Source organism: Oncorhynchus masou, chromosome 11 (genome assembly GCF_036934945.1).
Source record: "Oncorhynchus masou masou isolate Uvic2021 chromosome 11, UVic_Omas_1.1, whole genome shotgun sequence".
Classification (NCBI taxonomy): domain Eukaryota; kingdom Metazoa; phylum Chordata; class Actinopteri; order Salmoniformes; family Salmonidae; genus Oncorhynchus; species Oncorhynchus masou.
The window spans coordinates 5963269-5986244 of record NC_088222.1 but is presented as its reverse complement, the minus strand read 5'-3'; the positions used below and the strand labels follow the sequence as shown (position 1 = coordinate 5986244).

Here is a 22976-nt window from a genome sequence, read left to right as displayed (position 1 = left end):
TACCATTTATACTACCATTCAGTTGCAATTTGTATGTGTACATTTATTTGTGGAACAGTTTCATTTCAATAATAATGTTTTTTTGTGTGTACAAATCTTCTGAATGATGGTTATGAAATAAACCCCCCCCCCCCCAAAAAAAATGGGTTTCTCGGAAGTGTAGCAGGTTGTGAACTCTGTAAACAATGCATCCACTCCAGATACAGGAATTAACATAAACTAATGTAACCAAATGACAGGGATTATCTACTGGTGACACTTATATCATTGAGAATTGATCAAAATGAAACAAATGAAACAATGAATGACAGAACTGGTGGGAGACAGCAGAGCCCTTCTAGAGAGAGACATTGGCCAATATGATCACCACACAGCCCTCCCCTTCTTCTTGTCTCAACATTTTAAATTATACTCAAGCTAACATTATCTTCACAACATATTTTACATGTTTTTAACTGACAGCCACATCTCAATAATCAGCTAGGCCTGTTGCCATGCGCGCTGGCCAAACTGTGGGCTTACCCAACAGGCATAGGCCTACGAGCTATGTGATTTGGAAAAAATTCACAGCTTTTAATAAAAAAAATAAAAAATAAGCTAATGATCCTCGATTCCTCTGTGGCTAAGTCAGGCTATCTGGTGAAGTATTTTGGACGGATTTGATTTATTTATGTATATTTACATTTACTTCCCTATTGGATCCACCACTATGTCATCTCTCTCCTGTTCTATTGGATCCATCACTATGTCATCTCTCTCCTGTTCTATTGGACCCACCACTATGTCATCTCTCTCCTGTTCTATTGGACCCACCACTATGTCATCTCTCTCCTGTTCTATTGGACCCACCACTATGTCACATCTATATACGATTACTGACATACTGATATACTATTACAGACATACTATTACTGATATACTATTACTGATATACTATTACTGATATACTGATATACTATTACTGATATACTATTACTGATATAATATTACTGACATACTATTACTGACATACTATTACTGGTATAATATTACTGACATACTATTACTGATATACTGATATAATATTACTGACATACTATTACTGATATACTGATATACTATTACAGACATACTATTACTGACATACTGATATACTATTACTGATATACTATTACTGACATACTATTACTGATATACTGATATACTATTACTGATATACTGATATACTATTACTGTCATACTATTACTGATATACTGATATACTATTACTGTCATACTATTACTGATATACTGATATACTATTACTGACATACTATTACTGATATACTGATATACTATTACTGACATACTATTACTGATATACTGATATACTATTACTGACATACTATTACTGACATACTATTACTGACATACTATTACTGACATACTATTACTGACATACTATTACTGACATACTATTACTGATATACTATTACTGATATACTGATATACTATTACTGATATACTATTACTGATATACTATTACTGATATACTGATATACTATTACTGATATACTATTACTGATATACTATTACTGATATACTGATATACTATTACTGACATACTATTACTGATATACTATTACTGATATACTGATATACTATTACTGATATACTATTACTGATATACTATTACTGATATACTGATATACTATTACTGATATACTGATATACTATTACTGATATACTATTACTGACATACTATTACTGATATACTGATATAATATTACTGATATACTGATATACTATTACTGATATACTATTACTGACATACTGATATATTATTACTGACATACTATTACTGACATACTGATATATTATTACTGACATACTATTACTGATATACTGATATATTATTACTGACATACTATTACTGATATACTGATATACTATTACTGATATACTGATATACTATTACTGATATACTGATATACCATTACTGATATACTATTACTGACATACTGATATATTATTACTGACATACTATTACTGACATACTGATATATTATTACTGACATACTATTACTGATATACTGATATACTATTACTGATATACTGATATACTATTACTGATATACTATTACTGACATACTATTACTGATATACTATTACTGACATACTATTACTGACATACTGATATATGATTACTGAAATACTATTACTGAAATACTATTACTGACATACTATTACTGATATACTGATATACTATTACTGATATACTATTACTGATATACTATTACTGATATACTATTACTGACATACTGATATACTATTACTGACATACTATTACTGATATACTGACATACTATTACTGACATACTATTACTGATATACTGATATACTATTACTGACATACTATTACTGATATACTGATATACTATTACTGATATACTATTACTGATATACTATTACTGACATACTGATATATTATTACTGACATACTATTACTGATATACTGATATACTATTACTGATATACTATTACTGACATACTATTAGTGATATACTATTACTGATATACTATTACTGACATACTATTACTGATATACTATTACTGACATACTATTACTGATATACTGATATACTGATATACTATTACTGACATACTGATATACTATTACTGATATACTATTACTGACATACTGATATACTGATATACTATTACTGACATACTGATAGATTATTACTGACATACTATTACTGATATACTGATATACTATTACTGACATACTGATATACTATTACTGATATACTATTACTGACATACTGATATACTATTACTGACATACTGATATACTATTACTGATATACTATTACTGACATACTGATATACTGACATACTATTACTGACATACTGATATACTGATATACTATTACTGACATACTGATATACTATTACTGACATATTGATATACTATTACTGGCATACTAGTATACTATTACTGATATACTGATATACTATTACTGACATACTGATATACTATTACTGATAAACTACTACTGATACTGATATACTGATATACTATTACTGACATACTATTACTGACATACTATTACTGACATACTATTACTGATATAATATTACTGACACTGATATACTATTACTGATATATTATTACTGATATAATATTACTGATATAATATTACTGATACTGACATACTATTACTGACATACTATTACTGATATACTGATATACTATTACTGATATACTGATATACTATTACTGATTTACTGATATACTATTACTGACATAATATTACTGATATACTATTACTGACATACTATTAGTGATATACTATTACTGATATACTGATACTGACATACTGATATACTATTACTGACATACTGATATACTATTACTGACATACTATTACTGACATACTATTACTGATATAATATTACTGATATACTATTACTGACATACTGATATACTATTACTGATATACTGATACTGACATACTGATATACTATTACTGACATACTGATATACTATTACTGACATACTATTACTGACATACTATTACTGATATAATATTACTGATATACTATTACTGACATACTGATATACTATTACTGACATACTATTACTGATATACTGATACTGACATACTGATATACTATTACTGATATACTGATATACTATTACTGACATACTATTACTGACATACTATTACTGACATACTATTACTGATATACTGACACTGACATACTGATATACTATTACTGATATACTGATATACTATTACTGACATACTATTACTGACATACTATTACTGACATACTATTACTGACATACTATTACTGATATACTGACACTGACATACTGATATACTATTACTGATATACTATTACTGACATACTATTACTGACACTGATATACTATTACTGACATACTGATATATTATTACTGATATACTGATATACTATTACTGAAATACTGATACTGACATACTGATATACTATTACTGATATACTGATACTGACATACTGATATACTATTACTGAAATACTGATACTGACATACTGATATACTATTACTGATATACTGATATACTATTACTGACATACTATTACTGATATACTATTACTGATATACTGATATATTATTACTGATATACTGATATACTATTACTGATATACTGATATATTATTACTGATAAACTATTACTGATATACTGATTTACTATTACTGATATACTGATATATTATTACTGATATACTGATATATTATTACTGATATACTGATATACTATTACTGACATACTGATATAATATTACTGACATACTGATATACTATTACTGATATACTGATACTGACATACTGATATACTATTACTGATATACTGACATACTATTACTGACATACTATTACTGACATACTATTACTGACATACTATTACTGATATACTGATACTGACATACTGATATACTATTACTGACATACTATTACTGACATACTATTACTGATATAATATTACTGATATACTGATACTGACATACTGATATACTATTACTGACATACTATTACTGACATACTATTACTGACATACTATTACTGATATACTGATACTGACATACTGATATACTATTACTGATATACTATTACTGACATACTGATATAATATTACTGATATACTATTACTGACATACTGATATACTATTACTGATAAACTATTAATGACATACTGATACTGACATACTAATATACTATTACTGACATACTATTACTGACATACTATTACTGATATACTATTACTGACACACTGATATACTATTACTGATATACTGATACTGACATACTGATATACTATTACTGATATACTATTACTGACATACTGATATAATATTACTGATATACTATTACTGACATACTGATATACTATTACTGACATACTATTACTGACATACTATTACTGACATACTATTACTGATATACTATTACTGACATACTATTACTGACATACTATTACTGACATACTATTACTGACATACTATTACTGATATACTATTACTGACATACTATTACTGATATACTGATACTGACATACTGATATACTATTACTGACATACTGATATACTGATATACTATTACTGACACTGATATACTATTACTGATATACTATTACTGACATACTGATATACTATTACTGATATACTATTACTGACATACTATTACTGACACTGATATACTATTACTGATATACTATTACTGATATAATATTACTGATATACTATTACTGATATACTGATATACTATTACTGATATACTATTACTGATATACTATTACTGACATACTGATATACTATTACTGATATACTGATACTGATATACTATTACTGACATACTATTACTGATATACTGATATACTATTACTGATATACTATTACTGACATACTGATATACTATTACTGATATACTATTACTGATATACTATTACTGACACTGATATACTATTACTGACATACTATTACTGACACTGATATACTATTACTGATATACTGATATACTGATATACTATTACTGATATACTGATATACTATTACTGATATACTATTACTGATATACTATTACTGACATACTGATATACTATTACTGATATACTATTACTGACATACTGATATACTATTACTGATATACTATTACTGATATACTATTACTGACATACTGATATACTATTACTGATATACTATTACTGATATACTATTACTGACATACTGATATACTATTACTGATATACTATTACTGATATACTGATATACTATTACTGATATACTATTACTGATATACTGATATACTGATATACTATTACTGATATACTGATATACTATTACTGACATACTGATATACTATTACTGATATACTATTACTGACATACTGATATACTATTACTGATATACTATTACTGATATACTGATATACTGATATACTATTACTGATATACTGATACTGATATACTATTACTGACATACTATTACTGATATACTGATATACTATTACTGATATACTATTACTGACACTGATATACTATTACTGATATACTATTAGTGATATACTATTACTGATATACTGATATACTATTACTGATATACTATTACTGATATACTATTACTGATATACTGATATACTATTAGTGATATACTATTACTGATATAATATTACTGATATACTGATACTGATATACTATTACTGACATACTATTACTGACATACTATTACTGACATACTGATATACTATTACTGAAATACTGATATACTATTACAGACATAATGACATACTGATATACTATTACTGACATACTATTACTGACATACTATTACTGACATACTATTGACTACATGTCTATTATGCCTCCTAAATATATCAGTATGTACAGTACTGTCAGAGAGAGAGAGAGAGCGAGAGAGCGAGAGAGCGAGAGAGAGCGAGAGAGAGCGAGAGAGAGCGAGAGAGAGAGCTGAAGGACATGGGCACAGAGGGGAAGGCCGAGCTTCATCCCCATGCCAACGACAGTGCAAGTTATATCTCCATGCCAACGACAGGCCAAGTTCTGTCCCCGTGCCAACGACACATGACAGGAAACAGGACTGAGGAAGGTGGATGTTCAGAATTCCAAAGTAAATGTGAAGCTGTATTTACTCAGAGCCCATTTGAAGAGTGCTGATTGGCTGACAGCCATGGTATATCAGACTGTATACCACAGGCATGACAAAACATTCATTTTTACTGCTCTAATTACGTTGGTAACCAGTTTATAATCGCAATAAGGCACATCGGGGGGGTTGTGATATTTATATTTACATTTCAAAAATATATATTTCACCTTTATTTAATCAGGTAGGCTAGTTGAGAACAAGTTCTCATTTGCAACTGCGACCTGGCCAAGATAAAGCAAAGCAGTTCGATACAATACAACAACAGAGTTACACATGGAGTAAACAAAGACACAGTCAATATGTAAATGAGGTAGGATAAGGGAGGTAAGGCAATAAATAGGCCATGGTGGTGAGATAATTACAATACAGCAATTAAACACTGGAATGGTAGATGTGTAGTATATATATATATATATATATATATATATATATATATATATATATATATATATAGCCAATATACCACGGCTAAGGTGTTTGTCCTGGCACTCCGCGTTGCGTCGTGCCTAAGAACAGCCCTTAGCCGTGGTATATTGGCCATATACCACACCTCCCCGGGCTTTATTGCTTAATCTATGTACCTGATGACACCCGTGTAGGTTGGAGTCTCTTACATAGGAGTAGGATCCTCTCTCCGTTTTACCTGGGTAGAGAGGAGACAGAAAGGGAATGAGCACTTATTTTCCTCAACGATACGACAGAAAAACATTCTAAACTCCACCCATGTTTCGTACAAAACTTTAAAAGCTAGACGATTCTGCATTTAGAGAAAACACTATAACATTGTAAGCCTAAAAGCCTACAGTATGAAACACTGTATGGCTGTTCCAGTGGTTTATGAAGTATCATCATAACCCAACAGGAAACACAGAGACGACCCAAACCCCAACAGCGTTTACTAGCGACGTGACGCGATTCTCTAGCCCTGTTGTGTATAACGTAGAAAACGTGCTATGGTGCTTCAGCATTACATGTCCAGGCAGCACTGTACCACCAAAACAGACATCTGCAATGCTACAGAAACTCTCTCACAAACACACACACACACAGTGCACCATGTGCTATAAGATTTGGGTTCTCACATTTACATCTTAAGACGTTTGTACAATGTATGAAATAAAGTATAAAGTATCTATACTGAACTAAAATATAAACACAATATGTAAAGTGTTGGCCCCATGTTTCAGGAGCTGAAACAAAAAGATCCCAGAAATGTTCCATACGCACAAAAAAGCTTATTTCTCTCAAATGTTGTGAACAAATGTGTTTACATCCCTGTTAGTGAGCATTTCTCCTTTGCCCAAGATAATCCATCCACCTGACAGTTGTGGCATATGAAGCTGATTAAACAGCATGATCATTACACAGGTGCACCTTGTGCTGGGGACAATAAAAGGCAACTCTAAAAATTAGCAGTTGTGTCACACAACACAATGTCACAGATGTGTCATGTTTTCAGGGAGTGTGCAATTGGCATGCTGACCGCAGGAATGACCAACAGAGATGTTGCCAGAGAATTGGGTGTTAATCTACCATAAACTGCCTCCAACGTCGTTTTAGAGAATTTGTCCAACCGGCCTAACAACCTTGTCCAATGACAACACCCTCCCAGCACCTAGCTTGCTAGCTAATGTTAGCCTCTGTGTATTTAGCTTGTATTTGGCTAGCTAATGTTAGCCTCGGTGTATTTAGCTTGTATTTGGCTAGCTAATGTTAGCCTCGGTGTATTTAGCTTGTATTTGGCTAGCTAATGTTAGCCTCTGTGTATTTAGCTTGTATTTGAATTGCTAATGTTAGCCTCTGTGTATTTAGCTTGTATTTGGCTTGCTAATGTTAGCCTCTGTGTATTTAGCTTGTGTTTGGCTTGCTAATGTTAGCCTCTGTGTATTGTATTTAGCTTGTATTTGGCTTGCTAATGTTAGCCTCTGTGTATTTTGCTTGTATTTGGCTTGCTAATGCTACATACATAGATAAACTAGCCTATTACCCACATTATGACTGACTTGTGATCATTGTCCGTGCTAGTTTGATAGCGTCGTCATTTCCAGCCCTGGTTCGATTCGTCTGTTTTTTTTTTGTCCAAAATATTGAGTCATTGAAACTGAAAATGGGGAGCTAGATTGGCTGGATGGAAGCAAACAACATACGAAGCCAGCTGTGATTCACAACCTGGTAACAATATGTTTTGGACTATATTGATGAATTATATTAAATCATGCATTGAACTTCATCCATCTATTCTACCAACAACGCCTTAGTGTACGTGAATGAACGTTGAGTCACATAGAGCCTATTTTTAAAACCTCTAATAAAGTTAGTGTTGCATCATAAACTGGTAATATGATATACTGTATTTATTTATTTTTTTACTGATATGATGATTGTCTGTTAGTTTTTTAACTACTTTGCAGATATGAAACTATCAGGTCCACTTTTAAGGGACAACCAAGTAGCCATTAAACTTTATATAGTGACTGAGGGACAAGGAGAGGACGAACACTCCAGTTCTCAACACACACACACCATACAGACGCTGTACACACACACACACACACACACACACACACATCAAACAGACGCTGTACACACACACATACACACACACACACACACACACACACACACACACACGCTGTACAGACACACACACACACACCATACAGACGCTGTACACACACACACACACACCATACAGACGCTGTGCACACACACACACCAACACCGTACACACGTCACACACAATGAAATATCTGTTGAGAACGTCATGAAATAACTGTTGAGAACATTGCGAAATAACTGTTGAGAACATTGTGAAATAACTGTTGAGAACATCATGAATTAACTGTTGAGAACATCATGAAATAACTGTTGAGAACATTGTGAAATAACTGTTGAGAACATTGTGAAATAACTGTTGAGAACATCATGAATTAACTGTTGAGAACATCATGAATTAACTGTTGAGAACATCATGAAATAACTGTTGAGAACATCATGAAATAACTGTTGAGAACATTGTGAAATAACTGTTGAGAACATTGTGAAATAACTGTTGAGAACATTGTGAAATAACTGTTGAGAACATTGTGAAATAACTGTTGAGAACATCATGAATTAACTGTTGAGAACGTCATGAAATAACTGTTGAGAACATCGTGAAATAACTGTTGAGAAATGGACCCCTTGCCCCCTTAAAAACGATTTACCATATTAAGTTATTGTCACGTCTAATCAAGGTGTGTGGAATCAGGCGCAGAGAGCAGATAGCGATATTAAAGTTTTATTCTCCGGTGAACAAGAAACTCGGTCAACCCAATAACCACAGGGTGAATAATCCAACACAGGATAAAAGACGAACCGGAGAATAAGAACACAAGATACACCGACAGACATAGATGACAAATAAACAATCCCGCACAAAACAAGGGCGGGACAACCTACATTATATACAGACACTAATAAACTAAACAACACACAGGTGAAACCAATCAGACAAAACCAACAGATACACGAAAAGGGTATCGGTAGTGGCTAGTAGGACGGTGACGACGACCGCCGAGCACCGCCTGAACGGGCAGGAGAACCTCGGCGGAAGTCGTGACAGTTATTAACAGTAACACAAATACAAACCAATACAACTAGAGAAACCTTGTTATTAATGTTTTCTGCATATCACACGTAAAAATTATACAAAAAGCGTGTTGTGTCACATACAACACGGAAGGATACTAAAAACATGTTTGATAAAGATCGTTCATGCTCCCGTCATCAATACAACTAAAAATTAGTCCAACATTTCACAATGTCTGTCCTCAATCCTCAGTCGTGTCACAGCGAGGCTCACACGGTTCTTTTTCACAGGTCTTGTTGAGACATATTGTTTCGGCACATACACTACTTTAGACCAGAGCCCTATGGAACCCTATTCCCTATATAGTGCACTACTTTAGACCAGAGCCCTATTCCCTATATAGTGCACTACTTTAGACCAGAGCCCTATTCCCTATATAGTGCACTACTTTAGACCAGAGCCCTATAGGACCCTATTCCCTATATAGTGCACTACTTTAGACCAGAGCCCTATGCGACCCTATTCCCTATATAGTGCACTACTTTAGACCAGAGCCCTATGGGACCCTATTCCCTATATAGTGCACTACTTTAGACCAGAGCCCTATGGGACCCTATTCCCTATATAGTACACTACTTTAGACCAGAGCCCTATGGGACCCTATTCCCTATATAGTGCACTACTTTAGACCAGAGCCCTATGGGACCCTATTCCCTATATAGTGCACTACTTTAGACCAGAGCCCTATGGGACCCTATTCCCTATATAGTGCACTACTTTAGACCAGAGCCCTATGGAACACTATTCCCTATATAGTGCACTACTTTAGACCAGAGCCCTATGGGACCCTATTCCCTATATAGTACACTACTTTAGACCAGAGCCCTATGGGACCCTATTCCCTATATAGTGCACTACTTTAGACCAGAGCCCTATGGGACCCTATTCCCTATATAGTGCACTACTTTAGACCAGAGCCCTATGGGACCCTATTCCCTATATAGTGCACTACTTTAGACCAGAGCCCTATTCCCTATATAGTGCACTACTTTAGACCAGAACCCTATTCCCTATATAGTGCACTACTTTAGACCAGAGCCATATGGGACCCTATTCCCTATATAGTGCACTACTTTAGACCAGAGCCCTATGGAACCCTATTCCCTATATAGTGCACTACTTTAGACCAGAGCCCTATTCCCTATATAGTGCACTACTTTAGACCAGAGCCCTATTCCCTATATAGTGCACTACTTTAGACCAGAGCCCTATAGGACCCTATTCCCTATATAGTGCACTACTTTAGACCAGAGCCCTATGCGACCCTATTCCCTATATAGTGCACTACTTTAGACCAGAGCCCTATGGGACCCTATTCCCTATATAGTGCACTACTTTAGACCAGAGCCCTATGGGACCCTATTCCCTATATAGTGCACTACTTTAGACCAGAGCCCTATGGGACCCTATTCCCTATATAGTACACTACTTTAGACCAGAGCCCTATGGGACCCTATTCCCTATATAGTGCACTACTTTAGACCAGAGCCCTATGGGACCCTATTCCCTATATAGTGCACTACTTTAGACCAGAGCCCTATGGGACCCTATTCCCTATATAGTACACTACTTTAGACCAGAGCCCTATGGGACCCTATTCCCTATATAGTGCACTACTTTAGACCAGAGCCCTATGGGACCCTATTCCCTATATAGTGCACTACTTTAGACCAGAGCCCTATGGGACCCTATTCCCTATATAGTGCACTACTTTAGACCAGAGCCCTATGGAACACTATTCCCTATATAGTGCACTACTTTAGACCAGAGCCCTATGGGACCCTATTCCCTATATAGTACACTACTTTAGACCAGAGCCCTATGGGACCCTATTCCCTATATAGTGCACTACTTTAGACCAGAGCCCTATGGGACCCTATTCCCTATATAGTGCACTACTTTAGACCAGAGCCCTATGGGACCCTATTCCCTATATAGTGCACTACTTTAGACCAGAGCCCTATGGAACACTATTCCCTATATAGTGCACTACTTTAGACCAGAGCCCTATGGGACCCTATTCCCTATATAGTACACTACTTTAGACCAGAGCCCTATGGAACACTATTCCCTATATAGTGCACTACTTTAGACCAGAACCCTATGGGACCCTATTCCCTATATAGTGCACTACTTTAGACCAGAGCCCTATGCGACCCTATTCCCTATATAGTGCACTACTTTAGACCAGAGCCCTATGGGACCCTATTCCCTATATAGTGCACTACTTTAGACCAGAGCCCTATGCGACCCTATTCCCTATATAGTGCACTACTTTAGACCAGAGCCCTATGGGACCCTATTCCCTATATAGTGCACTACTTTAGACCAGAGCCCTATGGGACCCTATTCCCTATATAGTGCACTACTTTAGACCTGAGCCCTATGGAACCCTATTCCCTATATAGTGCACTACTTTAGACCAGAGCCCTATGGAACCCTATTCCCTATATAGTGCACTACTTTAGACCAGAGCCCTATAGAACCCTATTCCCTATATAGTGCACTACTTTAAACCAGAGCCCTATTCCCTATATAGAGCACTACTTTAGACCAGAGCCCTATGGAACCCTATTTGCTATGTAGTGCACTACTTTAGACCAGAGCCCTATGGAACCCTATTCCCTATGTAGTGCACGACTTTAGACCAGAGCCCTATGGGAATAGGGAGCCACCAGAGTGATGATCAGGGAGCCATTTGGGACTGTGAAACAGAGTGATGATCCATATCGTTCTGCTAGGCCCTTTCAGAGGCGTTGACAACATCTTTTAAATTAAACGGTTTAGTCATATTTAATACTGTACAGGATGTGAGGTCATAACACAACCATGTCAGGACCTAAAAAGACAGGTTTAGAGGTTAGAACAGGAAGCTCACTGGACTTCAATAACAGCTACAGATGCATTTTCATTTGTATCTGAACTTGTGATCTCGCTAAACGTCCTCAGGTTCAGCATATTGCTGCTACCGCTGCTTCCATGTCGAATGCATTATGTTGGCAAAACAGTATATATATATTATTTTAAATCAACGAAACACAAATAAAAAATAAACAAATAATAATAATAATAATGAAATATATATGAGTAATCACATTTAATCCGCTAATCAAAGTGTAATACTCTGTAGACTGTTTAAATAAATAAAATGGTTAAAAATAGACTAGACGTAGCGACTCCAGCATTAACCAGGTTTATGTGACTGTTTTCTTCAGCAAACACAACACGTAGAGGTTCTCTCTCTCTGCCTCCACGCCGAGCTGTGCCAAGACGCCTTCGTCAGATGTGGCAAAAGCTAACCCGTGCCAGTCTGCAAGTCCACAGGCACAGACACTGTACTGTAGCCAGAACCCCCCCCCCCCCAGGGGACAGACCCAGAAGATGCTGTATGGCCTTTAGAGGCAGAACGAGGAGGGCCAGACTACACCACTGGTATCACACAGAACGTTTCCCAAAATCCAAGCAATGGAACAATAACCACTTTTCTGAGTAGAAAACTGAAAACAGATTTGGGGAAAGTGAAAGACATTCTGGTTGACCAACAACTGACCTTATTTGGGCGGCAGGGTAGACTAGTGGTTAGAGTGTAGAGGCGGCAGGTAGCCTAGTGGTTAGAGTGTAGAGGTGGCAGGTAGCCTAGTGGTTAGAGTGTAGAGGTGGCAGGTAGACTAGTGGTTAGAGTGTAGAGGTGGCAGGTAGCCTAGTGGTTAGAGTGTAGAGGTGGCAGGTAGACTAGTGGTTAGAGTGTAGAGGTGGCAGGGAAGACTAGTGGTTTGAGTGTAGAGGTGGCAGGGAAGACTAGTGGTTTGAGTGTAGAGGCGGCAGGTAGACTAGTGGTTAGAGTGTAGAGGTGGCAGGGTAGCCTAGTGGTTAGAGCATTCGAATAGTAACCGGAAGGTTACAAGTTCAAATCCCCGAGCTGACAAGGTAAAAATCTGGCATTCTGTCCCTGAACAGGCAGTTAACCCACTGTTCCTAGGCCGTCATTGAAAATAAGAATTTGTTCTTAACTGACTTTCTTGGTTTAATAAAACTGGCAGGTGAATTCTTTGTTTGTTATTTACTTTATACTAGAAGGGAAATATCTTTAAAATAATATTGTAAACGCATAATATCTCTATTACCAACGACAACAATGTTAAGCAACACAAAGACAGATGTTGTATAATTTATATATTTTGTATATTTTGAATTATGAGGTCTCCCATAATGAACAATCATTTGCAAAATGATGTCTCTTGACACGGGGCCAATTCCTTCAGAAAATGTAGCTGCTAATATTTTTTTTCTATTTTTTTTAATTTTTCATTTCTGACAAGAAATCAAATCCTGAAAGCTTCCTAGTTCTTATTTGCCCTGAACAAGGACTTCCCAGCACCAGTCATAATCATGTTAGGCATTTGGTATCTGCCTGTCCCCCTCTTTGGCCCTGGGTCTGAAGGGGGATTGTGTGCCCCTCTCTGTTTCCTTGGTGCCTTGGGTTAGGTTGAGAATATGCAGTTGCCTTGGGTTACCTGGAAAGGACTGAGAATGCTTCACGGCCTAAATACGCAATCATTCCTAGTCTTCATAGTGTGGCCCTCAAAAGCCCCTGGAAAATCACCTTTTTACATAAGAAGACGAAGGAAGACTGCACCGAAGTGGCAAAAAAATAAATGTCCATCGACTCAAGAAAAAGTGATAATTTCTGGGAATAAACAAACCCGAGGCGGTACGTTGTGTAGAACTATTTTGTCTGTGAATGTGGACAGGCTCGGTTTTGTAAATTCAGTTCAATAAAAATGTTAAAATAATTACTAAATCAACAATTTTAGGTGTAATAGATAATTTACCAAAACAATTACAAACTACATTTAGGAATTTCTGACGCTGCATAAGGGGATACAATTAATTCTCATATTACCTTCAAAAGAGCTCTATTGGTTGAGCATTATGTGTCTCTCTGTACAAAACTATCGTCTTTCTTTGTGGAAATGATTTAGAAAAATATTTCCATAAAATGGTTGTACTTAAATAAGACTATTATTACAACAAACAAAAACAAAAAAACAGCCATCCGTGTGCTCTTAGTTATTTCATCCTACCATAAACTGTAATTCAAATAAAATAAAAAACAGAGATAGTGAGAGATACAGAGATATTCAAAGAGGTCATCAAAATAAACTAACAACCTGCAAATAAAGTTGCTGATAAATTCATCAGTAAAAAGACAGATGGTGGAAGCTCCCGACATCTGAAGTAGAGGCTAATGGGAAGAAAAAAAAGAGAGAGAGAACAGCAACGCCACTCTGAAGGCCTTTTTTGAAAAGTATTTCGGTATCATAAGAACAAAACTGAACCGGACCAAAAGCAAAATGAAGGAGATTGAAACCTGTTTGACAACAGTGTAGGATCACTGGTTCTAAAAGATAACATGTGTTTATAGATGGGTGGCTCCTCTCTTATTTGCTATAATGTGTGGTTTTTATTTAACCTTTATTTAATTAACCTTTATTTAACCTTTATTTAATTAACCTTCATTTAGCCTTTATTTAACTAGGCAAGTGTGAAGGCCTGTTCTCTCTGAACTATATAGAATAAACATCAAATTCTTTCCACATTTAAGTTTCATACATTTTTGTGATTTTCATATATATTTTTTTTTTTTTTGGGGGGGGGGAGCTTATTGAGGAAGCTGAAAACAGTGACTTCAGATTTAGATATGATGAGAAGGACAGTTGATATAAGTGGCCCAAAAGAGAGCGTTATAGACACAGGAGTGGGCACGGCGGGCAAGGACAGAAATTACAAATAAAAGAGTTGGATTGGTCAAGGTTAGTTGTAAAGAGGTTGAACCTTATTGTGGTCATATGAAGTTGAATTTCCTTTGATTTTTCTCACTTTATTCCGTTTTTTTTTTTTTTTTTTTTTTTGTTATTGTCGAAAAAACCGTGTTCCCCGTTACGATTGGAAATGGCCTTGAGGTTATTGTTGAGGCAGAAGACATGACTACGCAGTTCTATTTTATCACACGGACAGTGGAGGAAAGACAGACAGACAAGTCATCCTCTGATAAGATGCGATATCCCTTGACATACTTCGGAACAGTATATTAACGTATATTATATTATACTGTTCTGTCTCAAGACAAGGTGAGATGATGTGAAGGGGTAAACCATCTATTTCTGTTTCATGTGGGGGAGGACGGGAGAACAGAGCTGACATGAATCATTCTCAGCAACTCAACTTGTTTCCATGACATCAACGGGCATCCTTCCAGAACTCCAACAAAGGTTCTGTCCCAAAAGGCACCCTCTTCCCTTTATAGTGCATAGGGCTCTGGTCTAAAGTAGTGCACTACATAGGGAATAGGGTTCCATAGGGCTCTGGTCTAAAGTAGTGCACTATATAGGGAATAGGGTTCCATAGGGCTCTGGTCTAAAGTAGTGCACTATATAGGGAATAGGGTTCCATAGGGCTCTGGTCTAAAGTAGTGCACTATATAGGGAATAGGGTTCCATAGGGCTCTGGACTAAAGTAGTGCACTATATAGGGAATAGGGTTCTATAGGGCTCTGGTCTAAAGTAGTGCACTATATAGGGAATAGGGTTCCATAGGGCTCTGGTCTAAAGTAGTGCACTATATAGGGAATAGGGTTCCATAGGGCTCTGGTCTAAAGTAGTACACTATATAGGGAATAGGGTTCCATAGGGCTCTGGTCTAAAGTAGTGCACTATATAGGGAATAGGGTTTTATAGGGCTCTGGTCTAAAGTAGTGCACTATATAGGGAATAGGGTTCCATAGGGCTCTGGTCTAAAGTAGTGCACTATATAGGGAATAGGGTTTTATAGGGCTCTGGTCTAAAGTAGTGCACTATATAGGGAATAGGGTTTTATAGGGCTCTGGTCTAAAGTAGTGCACTATATAGGGAATAGGGTTCCATAGAGCTCTGGTCTAAAGTAGTGCACTATATAGAGAATAGGGTTCTATAGGGCTCTGGTCTAAAGTAGTGCACTATATAGGGAATAGGGTTCCATAGGGCTCTGGTCAGAAATAGTGCACTATATTAGGGAATAGGGTTCTATAGGGCTCTGGTCTAAAGTAGTGCACTATATAGGGAATAGGGCTCTGGTCTTAAGTAGTGCACTATATAGGGAATAGGGTTTTATAGGGCTCTGGTCTAAAGTAGTGCACTATATAGGGAATAGGGTTCTATTTGGGCCACAGACAAAGTATACAAGGTGCTGAGGGAAGCCACAGAAGCCATGGGGGGAAGCTGGCTTCTAAACACACGACTGAAAATCAACAACAATATAGTCCTGGTGTGTTGGGCAACCCTATCGATAGGTAATAACCAGGATGTTGGGCAACCCTATCGATAGGTAATAACCAGGATGTTGGGCAACCCTATCGATAGGTAATAACCAGGATGTTGGGCAACCCTATCGATAGGTAATAACCAGGATGTTGGGCAACCCTATCGATAGGTAATAACCAGGATGTTGGGCAACCCTATCGATAGGTAATAACCAGGATGTTGGGCAACCCTATCGATAGGTAATAACCAGGATGTTGGGCAACCCTATCGATAGGTAATAACCAGGATGTTGGGCAACCCTATCGATAGGTAATAACCAGGATGTTGGGCAACCCTATCGATAGGTAATAACCAGGATGTTGGGCAACCCTATCGATAGGTAATAACCAGGATGTTGGGCAACCCTATCGATAGGTAATAACCAGGATGTTGGGCAACCCTATCGATAGGTAATAACCAGGATGTTGGGCAACCCTATCGATAGGTAATAACCAGGATGTTGGGCAACCCTATCGATAGGTAATAACCAGGATGTTGGGCAACCCTATCGATAGGTAATAACCAGGATGTTGGGCAACCCTATCGATAGGTAATAACCAGGATGTTGGGCAACCCTATCGATAGGTAATAACCAGGATGTTGGGCAACCCTATCGATAGGTAATAACCAGGATGTTGGGCAACCCTATCGATAGGTAATAACCAGGATGTTGGGCAACCCTATCGATAGGTAATAACCAGGATGTTGGGCAACCCTATCGATAGGTAATAACCAGGATGTTGGGCAACCCTATCGATAGGTAATAACCAGGATGTTGGGCAACCCTATCGATAGGTAATAACCAGGATGTTGGGCAACCCTATCGATAGGTAATAACCAGGATGTTGGGCAACCCTATCGATAGGTAATAACCAGGATGTTGGGCAACCCTATCGATAGGTAATAACCAGGATGTTGGGCTGAAATACAGGGGCATTAACATTCATTAACAGCACTAGGAGAGGAGAGGAGAGCTGTGTACTTGTTCGGTTCTTTTCAATGCCCTTGATTACATTCTAGGCAGGCACCCCAATGCAAAACAGGCTTCATTATCCAGACCCCCCCCCTCCCCGCTCTCCCTCACCCAGGAATCAATAAGACAAAAACACATACTAACACATATTAACACATATAAACACATATTAACACACTAACACATACTAACACACTAACACACACAAACACACACAAACACACACAAACACACACTAACACACACTAACACACACTAACACACAATAAAACACACTAACACACATTAACACATATTAACACATACTAACACACACTAACACACACTAACACACATTAACACATACTAACACACATATTAAAATTACAACTTGAGAAAAAAAAATTCACCAAGGACAAAAATGGTAACTTCTACCTTTGCGGTAACCCTGGTAAAATCATTGATAGCGTGGCACACACACACACACACACACACACACACACACACACACACACACACACACACACACACACACACACACACACACACACACACACACGCGCCTTGACTTTGTGTGAACGGCTGAGATTATTCACATCTTTCACATTTTAATGGTTTTCATATTGGTAACAACAAGATCGTAAGCCAAAATAACCCTTTAGAAACATTTTGACTCAACCACTAACCATCGATAACGTAGCCGGTTGGGTTTTGTGTCTGCGAGAGCACTGCCAGTGTGTTTGTGTGTTTTCAGACAAACCCCGGTCGACTGAAATGCGGCAGGCACTGCAGATTTTTGTTGGCACGGTGACAATGGTGGCACTGCCAAGCCCTACGGCTAAAGCTACTAAAACATGCATAAGGATGGCAATAAGAAAACCTTCTCTCCTTTCAGACGGCACAGCGTTTTACCGTTGTTGGGTTTTTGTTTTTGGCTTGGTGTTTACATCCTTCTTCGTATTTATCAACCCCTTCCTCGTCTCTTCTCGCTCGTAGAAACACCTGGAACGCCGCTTGATATTGGGGGGACTGAAATCTTCATGTCCCGGTTGGTTTATTTTGCGTTTTATTATTTTGTCTTTTTGTTTTGTGTGTGTGTTGTTGTTGTTGTTTTTTTGACATCCTTTGTTTTTTTGGGGGGGATCTTGGTGAAGCCACAATTCTTTACGATTTAATTCTTTCTTTCTTTCATTTTTTTTTTTTTTTGGACTTCATTTTCTTTGTCTGAAGGATTTGTGGAAACATTCCTACAATACCTGAGACAATAGCAGTTGGAGACACAGAATAATACCCCTTTTACACTAAAACCTAAACACATGAACAATGAACAACATACTTAATTATAGTCGTGTAACCAAAACATCTCCTAGTACAACGTTCAGGATTTACTGAAGACGGCAGAATTTAACTAGGAGCTGCTATTGTTATAACAACAATTTAGCTGAACAGCAAACAAAGAAGAGATTCACAGTTAAAGCTATAATTGCTACTATGGTATTGCTGTTTAGGTATTGTGATGTAAACTGATGAGGAAGCCATCTTTATTTTCCATAGAGGATTTTTATTTGGGGCTTGTTTGTTTTTTTGCGAAGAGGATAAATTGAAAAAAACTAAACAAGAGATGGAACAATGCAGAGAAAAGACATTCTCAAGTGGGGGAAAAAACTCTAGAAAAGGCCAACGGAGCTTCAATAAAATATTAAAACCTACAACAACTCAAGATCACTAAATGTAATTTCTGTTTTCTTCACACCAACAATCCGGTACCATTAGTCAACAACTAGCCAGACATGTCATATTGCCGTCTCACCAAATATATTCTAATCTAAGACTAATAGTGAGCATAGACTACTTAGGGCTAGTGAATGAACAAGAGTCACTCAACCTCGTTCTCAGTTGGAGTGACCCCCTCCCCCCTTTCTCTTGTATAGACCTCTAGATAAAGAAAATCTTTGTCCCATTGCTAAGACGTGACATATTACACACGGCTCTAACCACCGATTTCCTTAATCTCACCTCATTTGCACACACTGTATATAGACTTTTCTATTGTGTTATTGACTGTACGTTTGCTTATTCCATGAGTAACTCTGTGTTGTTGTATTGTGTCGCATTGCTTTGCTTTATCTTGGCCAGGTCGCATTTGTAAATGAGAACTTGTTCTCAACTGGCCTACCTGGTTATATAAAGGAGAAATAAAATTAAAAAATAAATAATAATAATTAAATAAAGGTGAAATAAAATAAATAAAACATTTAAAAATAAACTTATAGGAAGCAACAGTGACAGTTATATAACGTCACCTCTAAAAAGCCTAAACAACATGACCTCCTTTGACATTTTGTCAAACAGCGAGAACTACCACCAAGTCAACTGTTTCTTTCTGATGAGTGAGAAGTACTGGTACCCAGGCTATGAAGAATATAAGGTTAGTTTTAAAGAGACTGGCACCCAGGCTAAGAAGAGCTTCAGGGGGATAGACTCCCCAGTCTCACTCTAAGCCATAAGAGAGAGAGCCCCCACCCCGGATGAGCTGGCCTGGCCCACACCACACAGAGAGAGAGAGAGAGAGCCCCCACCCCGGATGAGCTGGCCTGGCCCACACCACACAGAGAGAGAGAGAGCCCCCACCCCGGATGAGCTGGCCTGGCCCACACCACACAGAGAGAGAGAGAGCCCCCACCCCGGATGAGCTGGCCTGGCCCACACCACACAGAGAGAGAGAGCCCCCACCCCGGTTGAGCTGGCCTGGCCCACACCACACAGAGAGAGAGAGAGCCCCCACCCCGGATGAGCTGGCCTGGCCCACACCACACAGAGAGAGAGAGAGAGCCCCCACCCCGGATGAGCTGGCCTGGCCCACACCACAGAGAGAGAGAGAGAGAGCCCCCACCCCGGATGAGCTGGCCTGGCCCACACCACACAGAGAGAGAGAGAGAGAGCCCCACCCCGGATGAGCTGGCCTAGCCCACACCACAGAGAGAGAGAGAGAGAGAGAGAGAGAGAGAGAGAGAGAGAGAGAGAGAGAGAGAGAGAGAGAGAGAGAGAGAGAGAGAGAGAGAGAGAGAGAGAGAGAGAGAGAGAGAGAGAGAGAGAGAGAGAGAGAGAGAGAGAGAGAGAGAGAGAGAGAGAGAGAGAGAGAGAGAGAGAGAGAGAGAGAGAGAGAGAGAGAGAGAGAGAGAGAGAGAGAGAGAGAGAGAGAGAGAGAGAGAGAGAGAGCCCCCACCCCGGATGAGCTGGCCTGGCCCACACCACACAGAGAGAGAGAGAGCCCCCTCCCCGGATGAGCTGGCCTGGCCCACACCACAGAGAGAGAGAGAGAGAGCCCCCACCCTGGATGAGCTGGCCTGGCCCACACCACACAGAGAGAGAGAGAGAGAGAGCCCCCACCCCGGATGAGCTGGCCAGGCCCACACCACACAGAGAGAGAGAGAGAGCCCCCACCCCGGATGAGCTGGCCTGGCCCACACCACACAGAGAGAGAGAGAGAGCCCCCACCCCGGATGAGCTGGCCTGGCCCACACCACACAGAGAGAGAGAGAGCCCCCACCCCGGATGAGCTGGCCAGGCCCACACCACACAGAGAGAGAGAGAGCCCCCACCCCGGATGAGCTGGCCTGGCCCACACCACACAGAGAGAGAGAGAGAGCCCCCACCCCGGATGAGCTGGCCTGGCCCACACCACACAGAGAGAGAGAGAGCCCCCACCCCGGATGAGCTGGCCTGGCCCACACCACACAGAGAGAGAGAGCCCCGACCCCGGATGAGCTGGCCTGGCCCACACCACACAGAGAGAGAGAGAGAGCCCCCACCCCGGATGAGCTGGCCTGGCCCACACCACACAGAGAGAGAGAGCCCCCACCCCGGATGAGCTGGCCTGGCCCACACCACACAGAGAGAGAGAGAGAGAGCCCCCACCCCGGATGAGCTGGCCTGGCCCACACCACACAGAGAGAGAGAGCCCCCACCCCGGATGAGCTGGCCTGGCCCACACCACACAGAGAGAGAGAGAGCCCCCACCCCGGATGAGCTGGCCTGGCCCACACCACACAGAGAGAGAGAGCCCCGACCCCGGATGAGCTGGCCTGGCCCACACCACACAGAGAGAGAGAGAGCCCCCACCCCGGATGAGCTGGCCTGGCCCACACCACACAGAGAGAGAGAGCCCCCACCCCGGATGAGCTGGCCTGGCCCACACCACACAGAGAGAGAGAGAGAGCCCCCACCCCGGATGAGCTGGCCTGGCCCACACCACACAGAGAGAGAGAGAGAGCCCCCACCCCGGATGAGCTGGCCTGGCCCACACCACACAGAGAGAGAGAGAGAGCCCCCACCCCGGATGAGCTGGCCTGGCCCACACCACACAGAGAGAGAGAGAGAAGAG

At 39.0% G+C, this 22976-nt stretch overlaps 1 protein-coding gene across 11 annotated transcripts in view; it reads right to left on the bottom strand.

The window, feature by feature from the left end:
* The window catches only part of tcf4 (transcription factor 4), a 525031-nt gene that overhangs the window by 215237 nt on the left and 286818 nt on the right, over positions 1-22976 (bottom strand). For all 11 annotated transcript variants that reach the window (XM_064977265.1, XM_064977266.1, XM_064977263.1 and 8 more), the window contains one exon: positions 7254-7315. In XM_064977265.1, coding sequence (XP_064833337.1) covers positions 7254-7315 — 62 coding nt within the window. The remainder of the gene's footprint in view (positions 1-7253; positions 7316-22976) is intronic.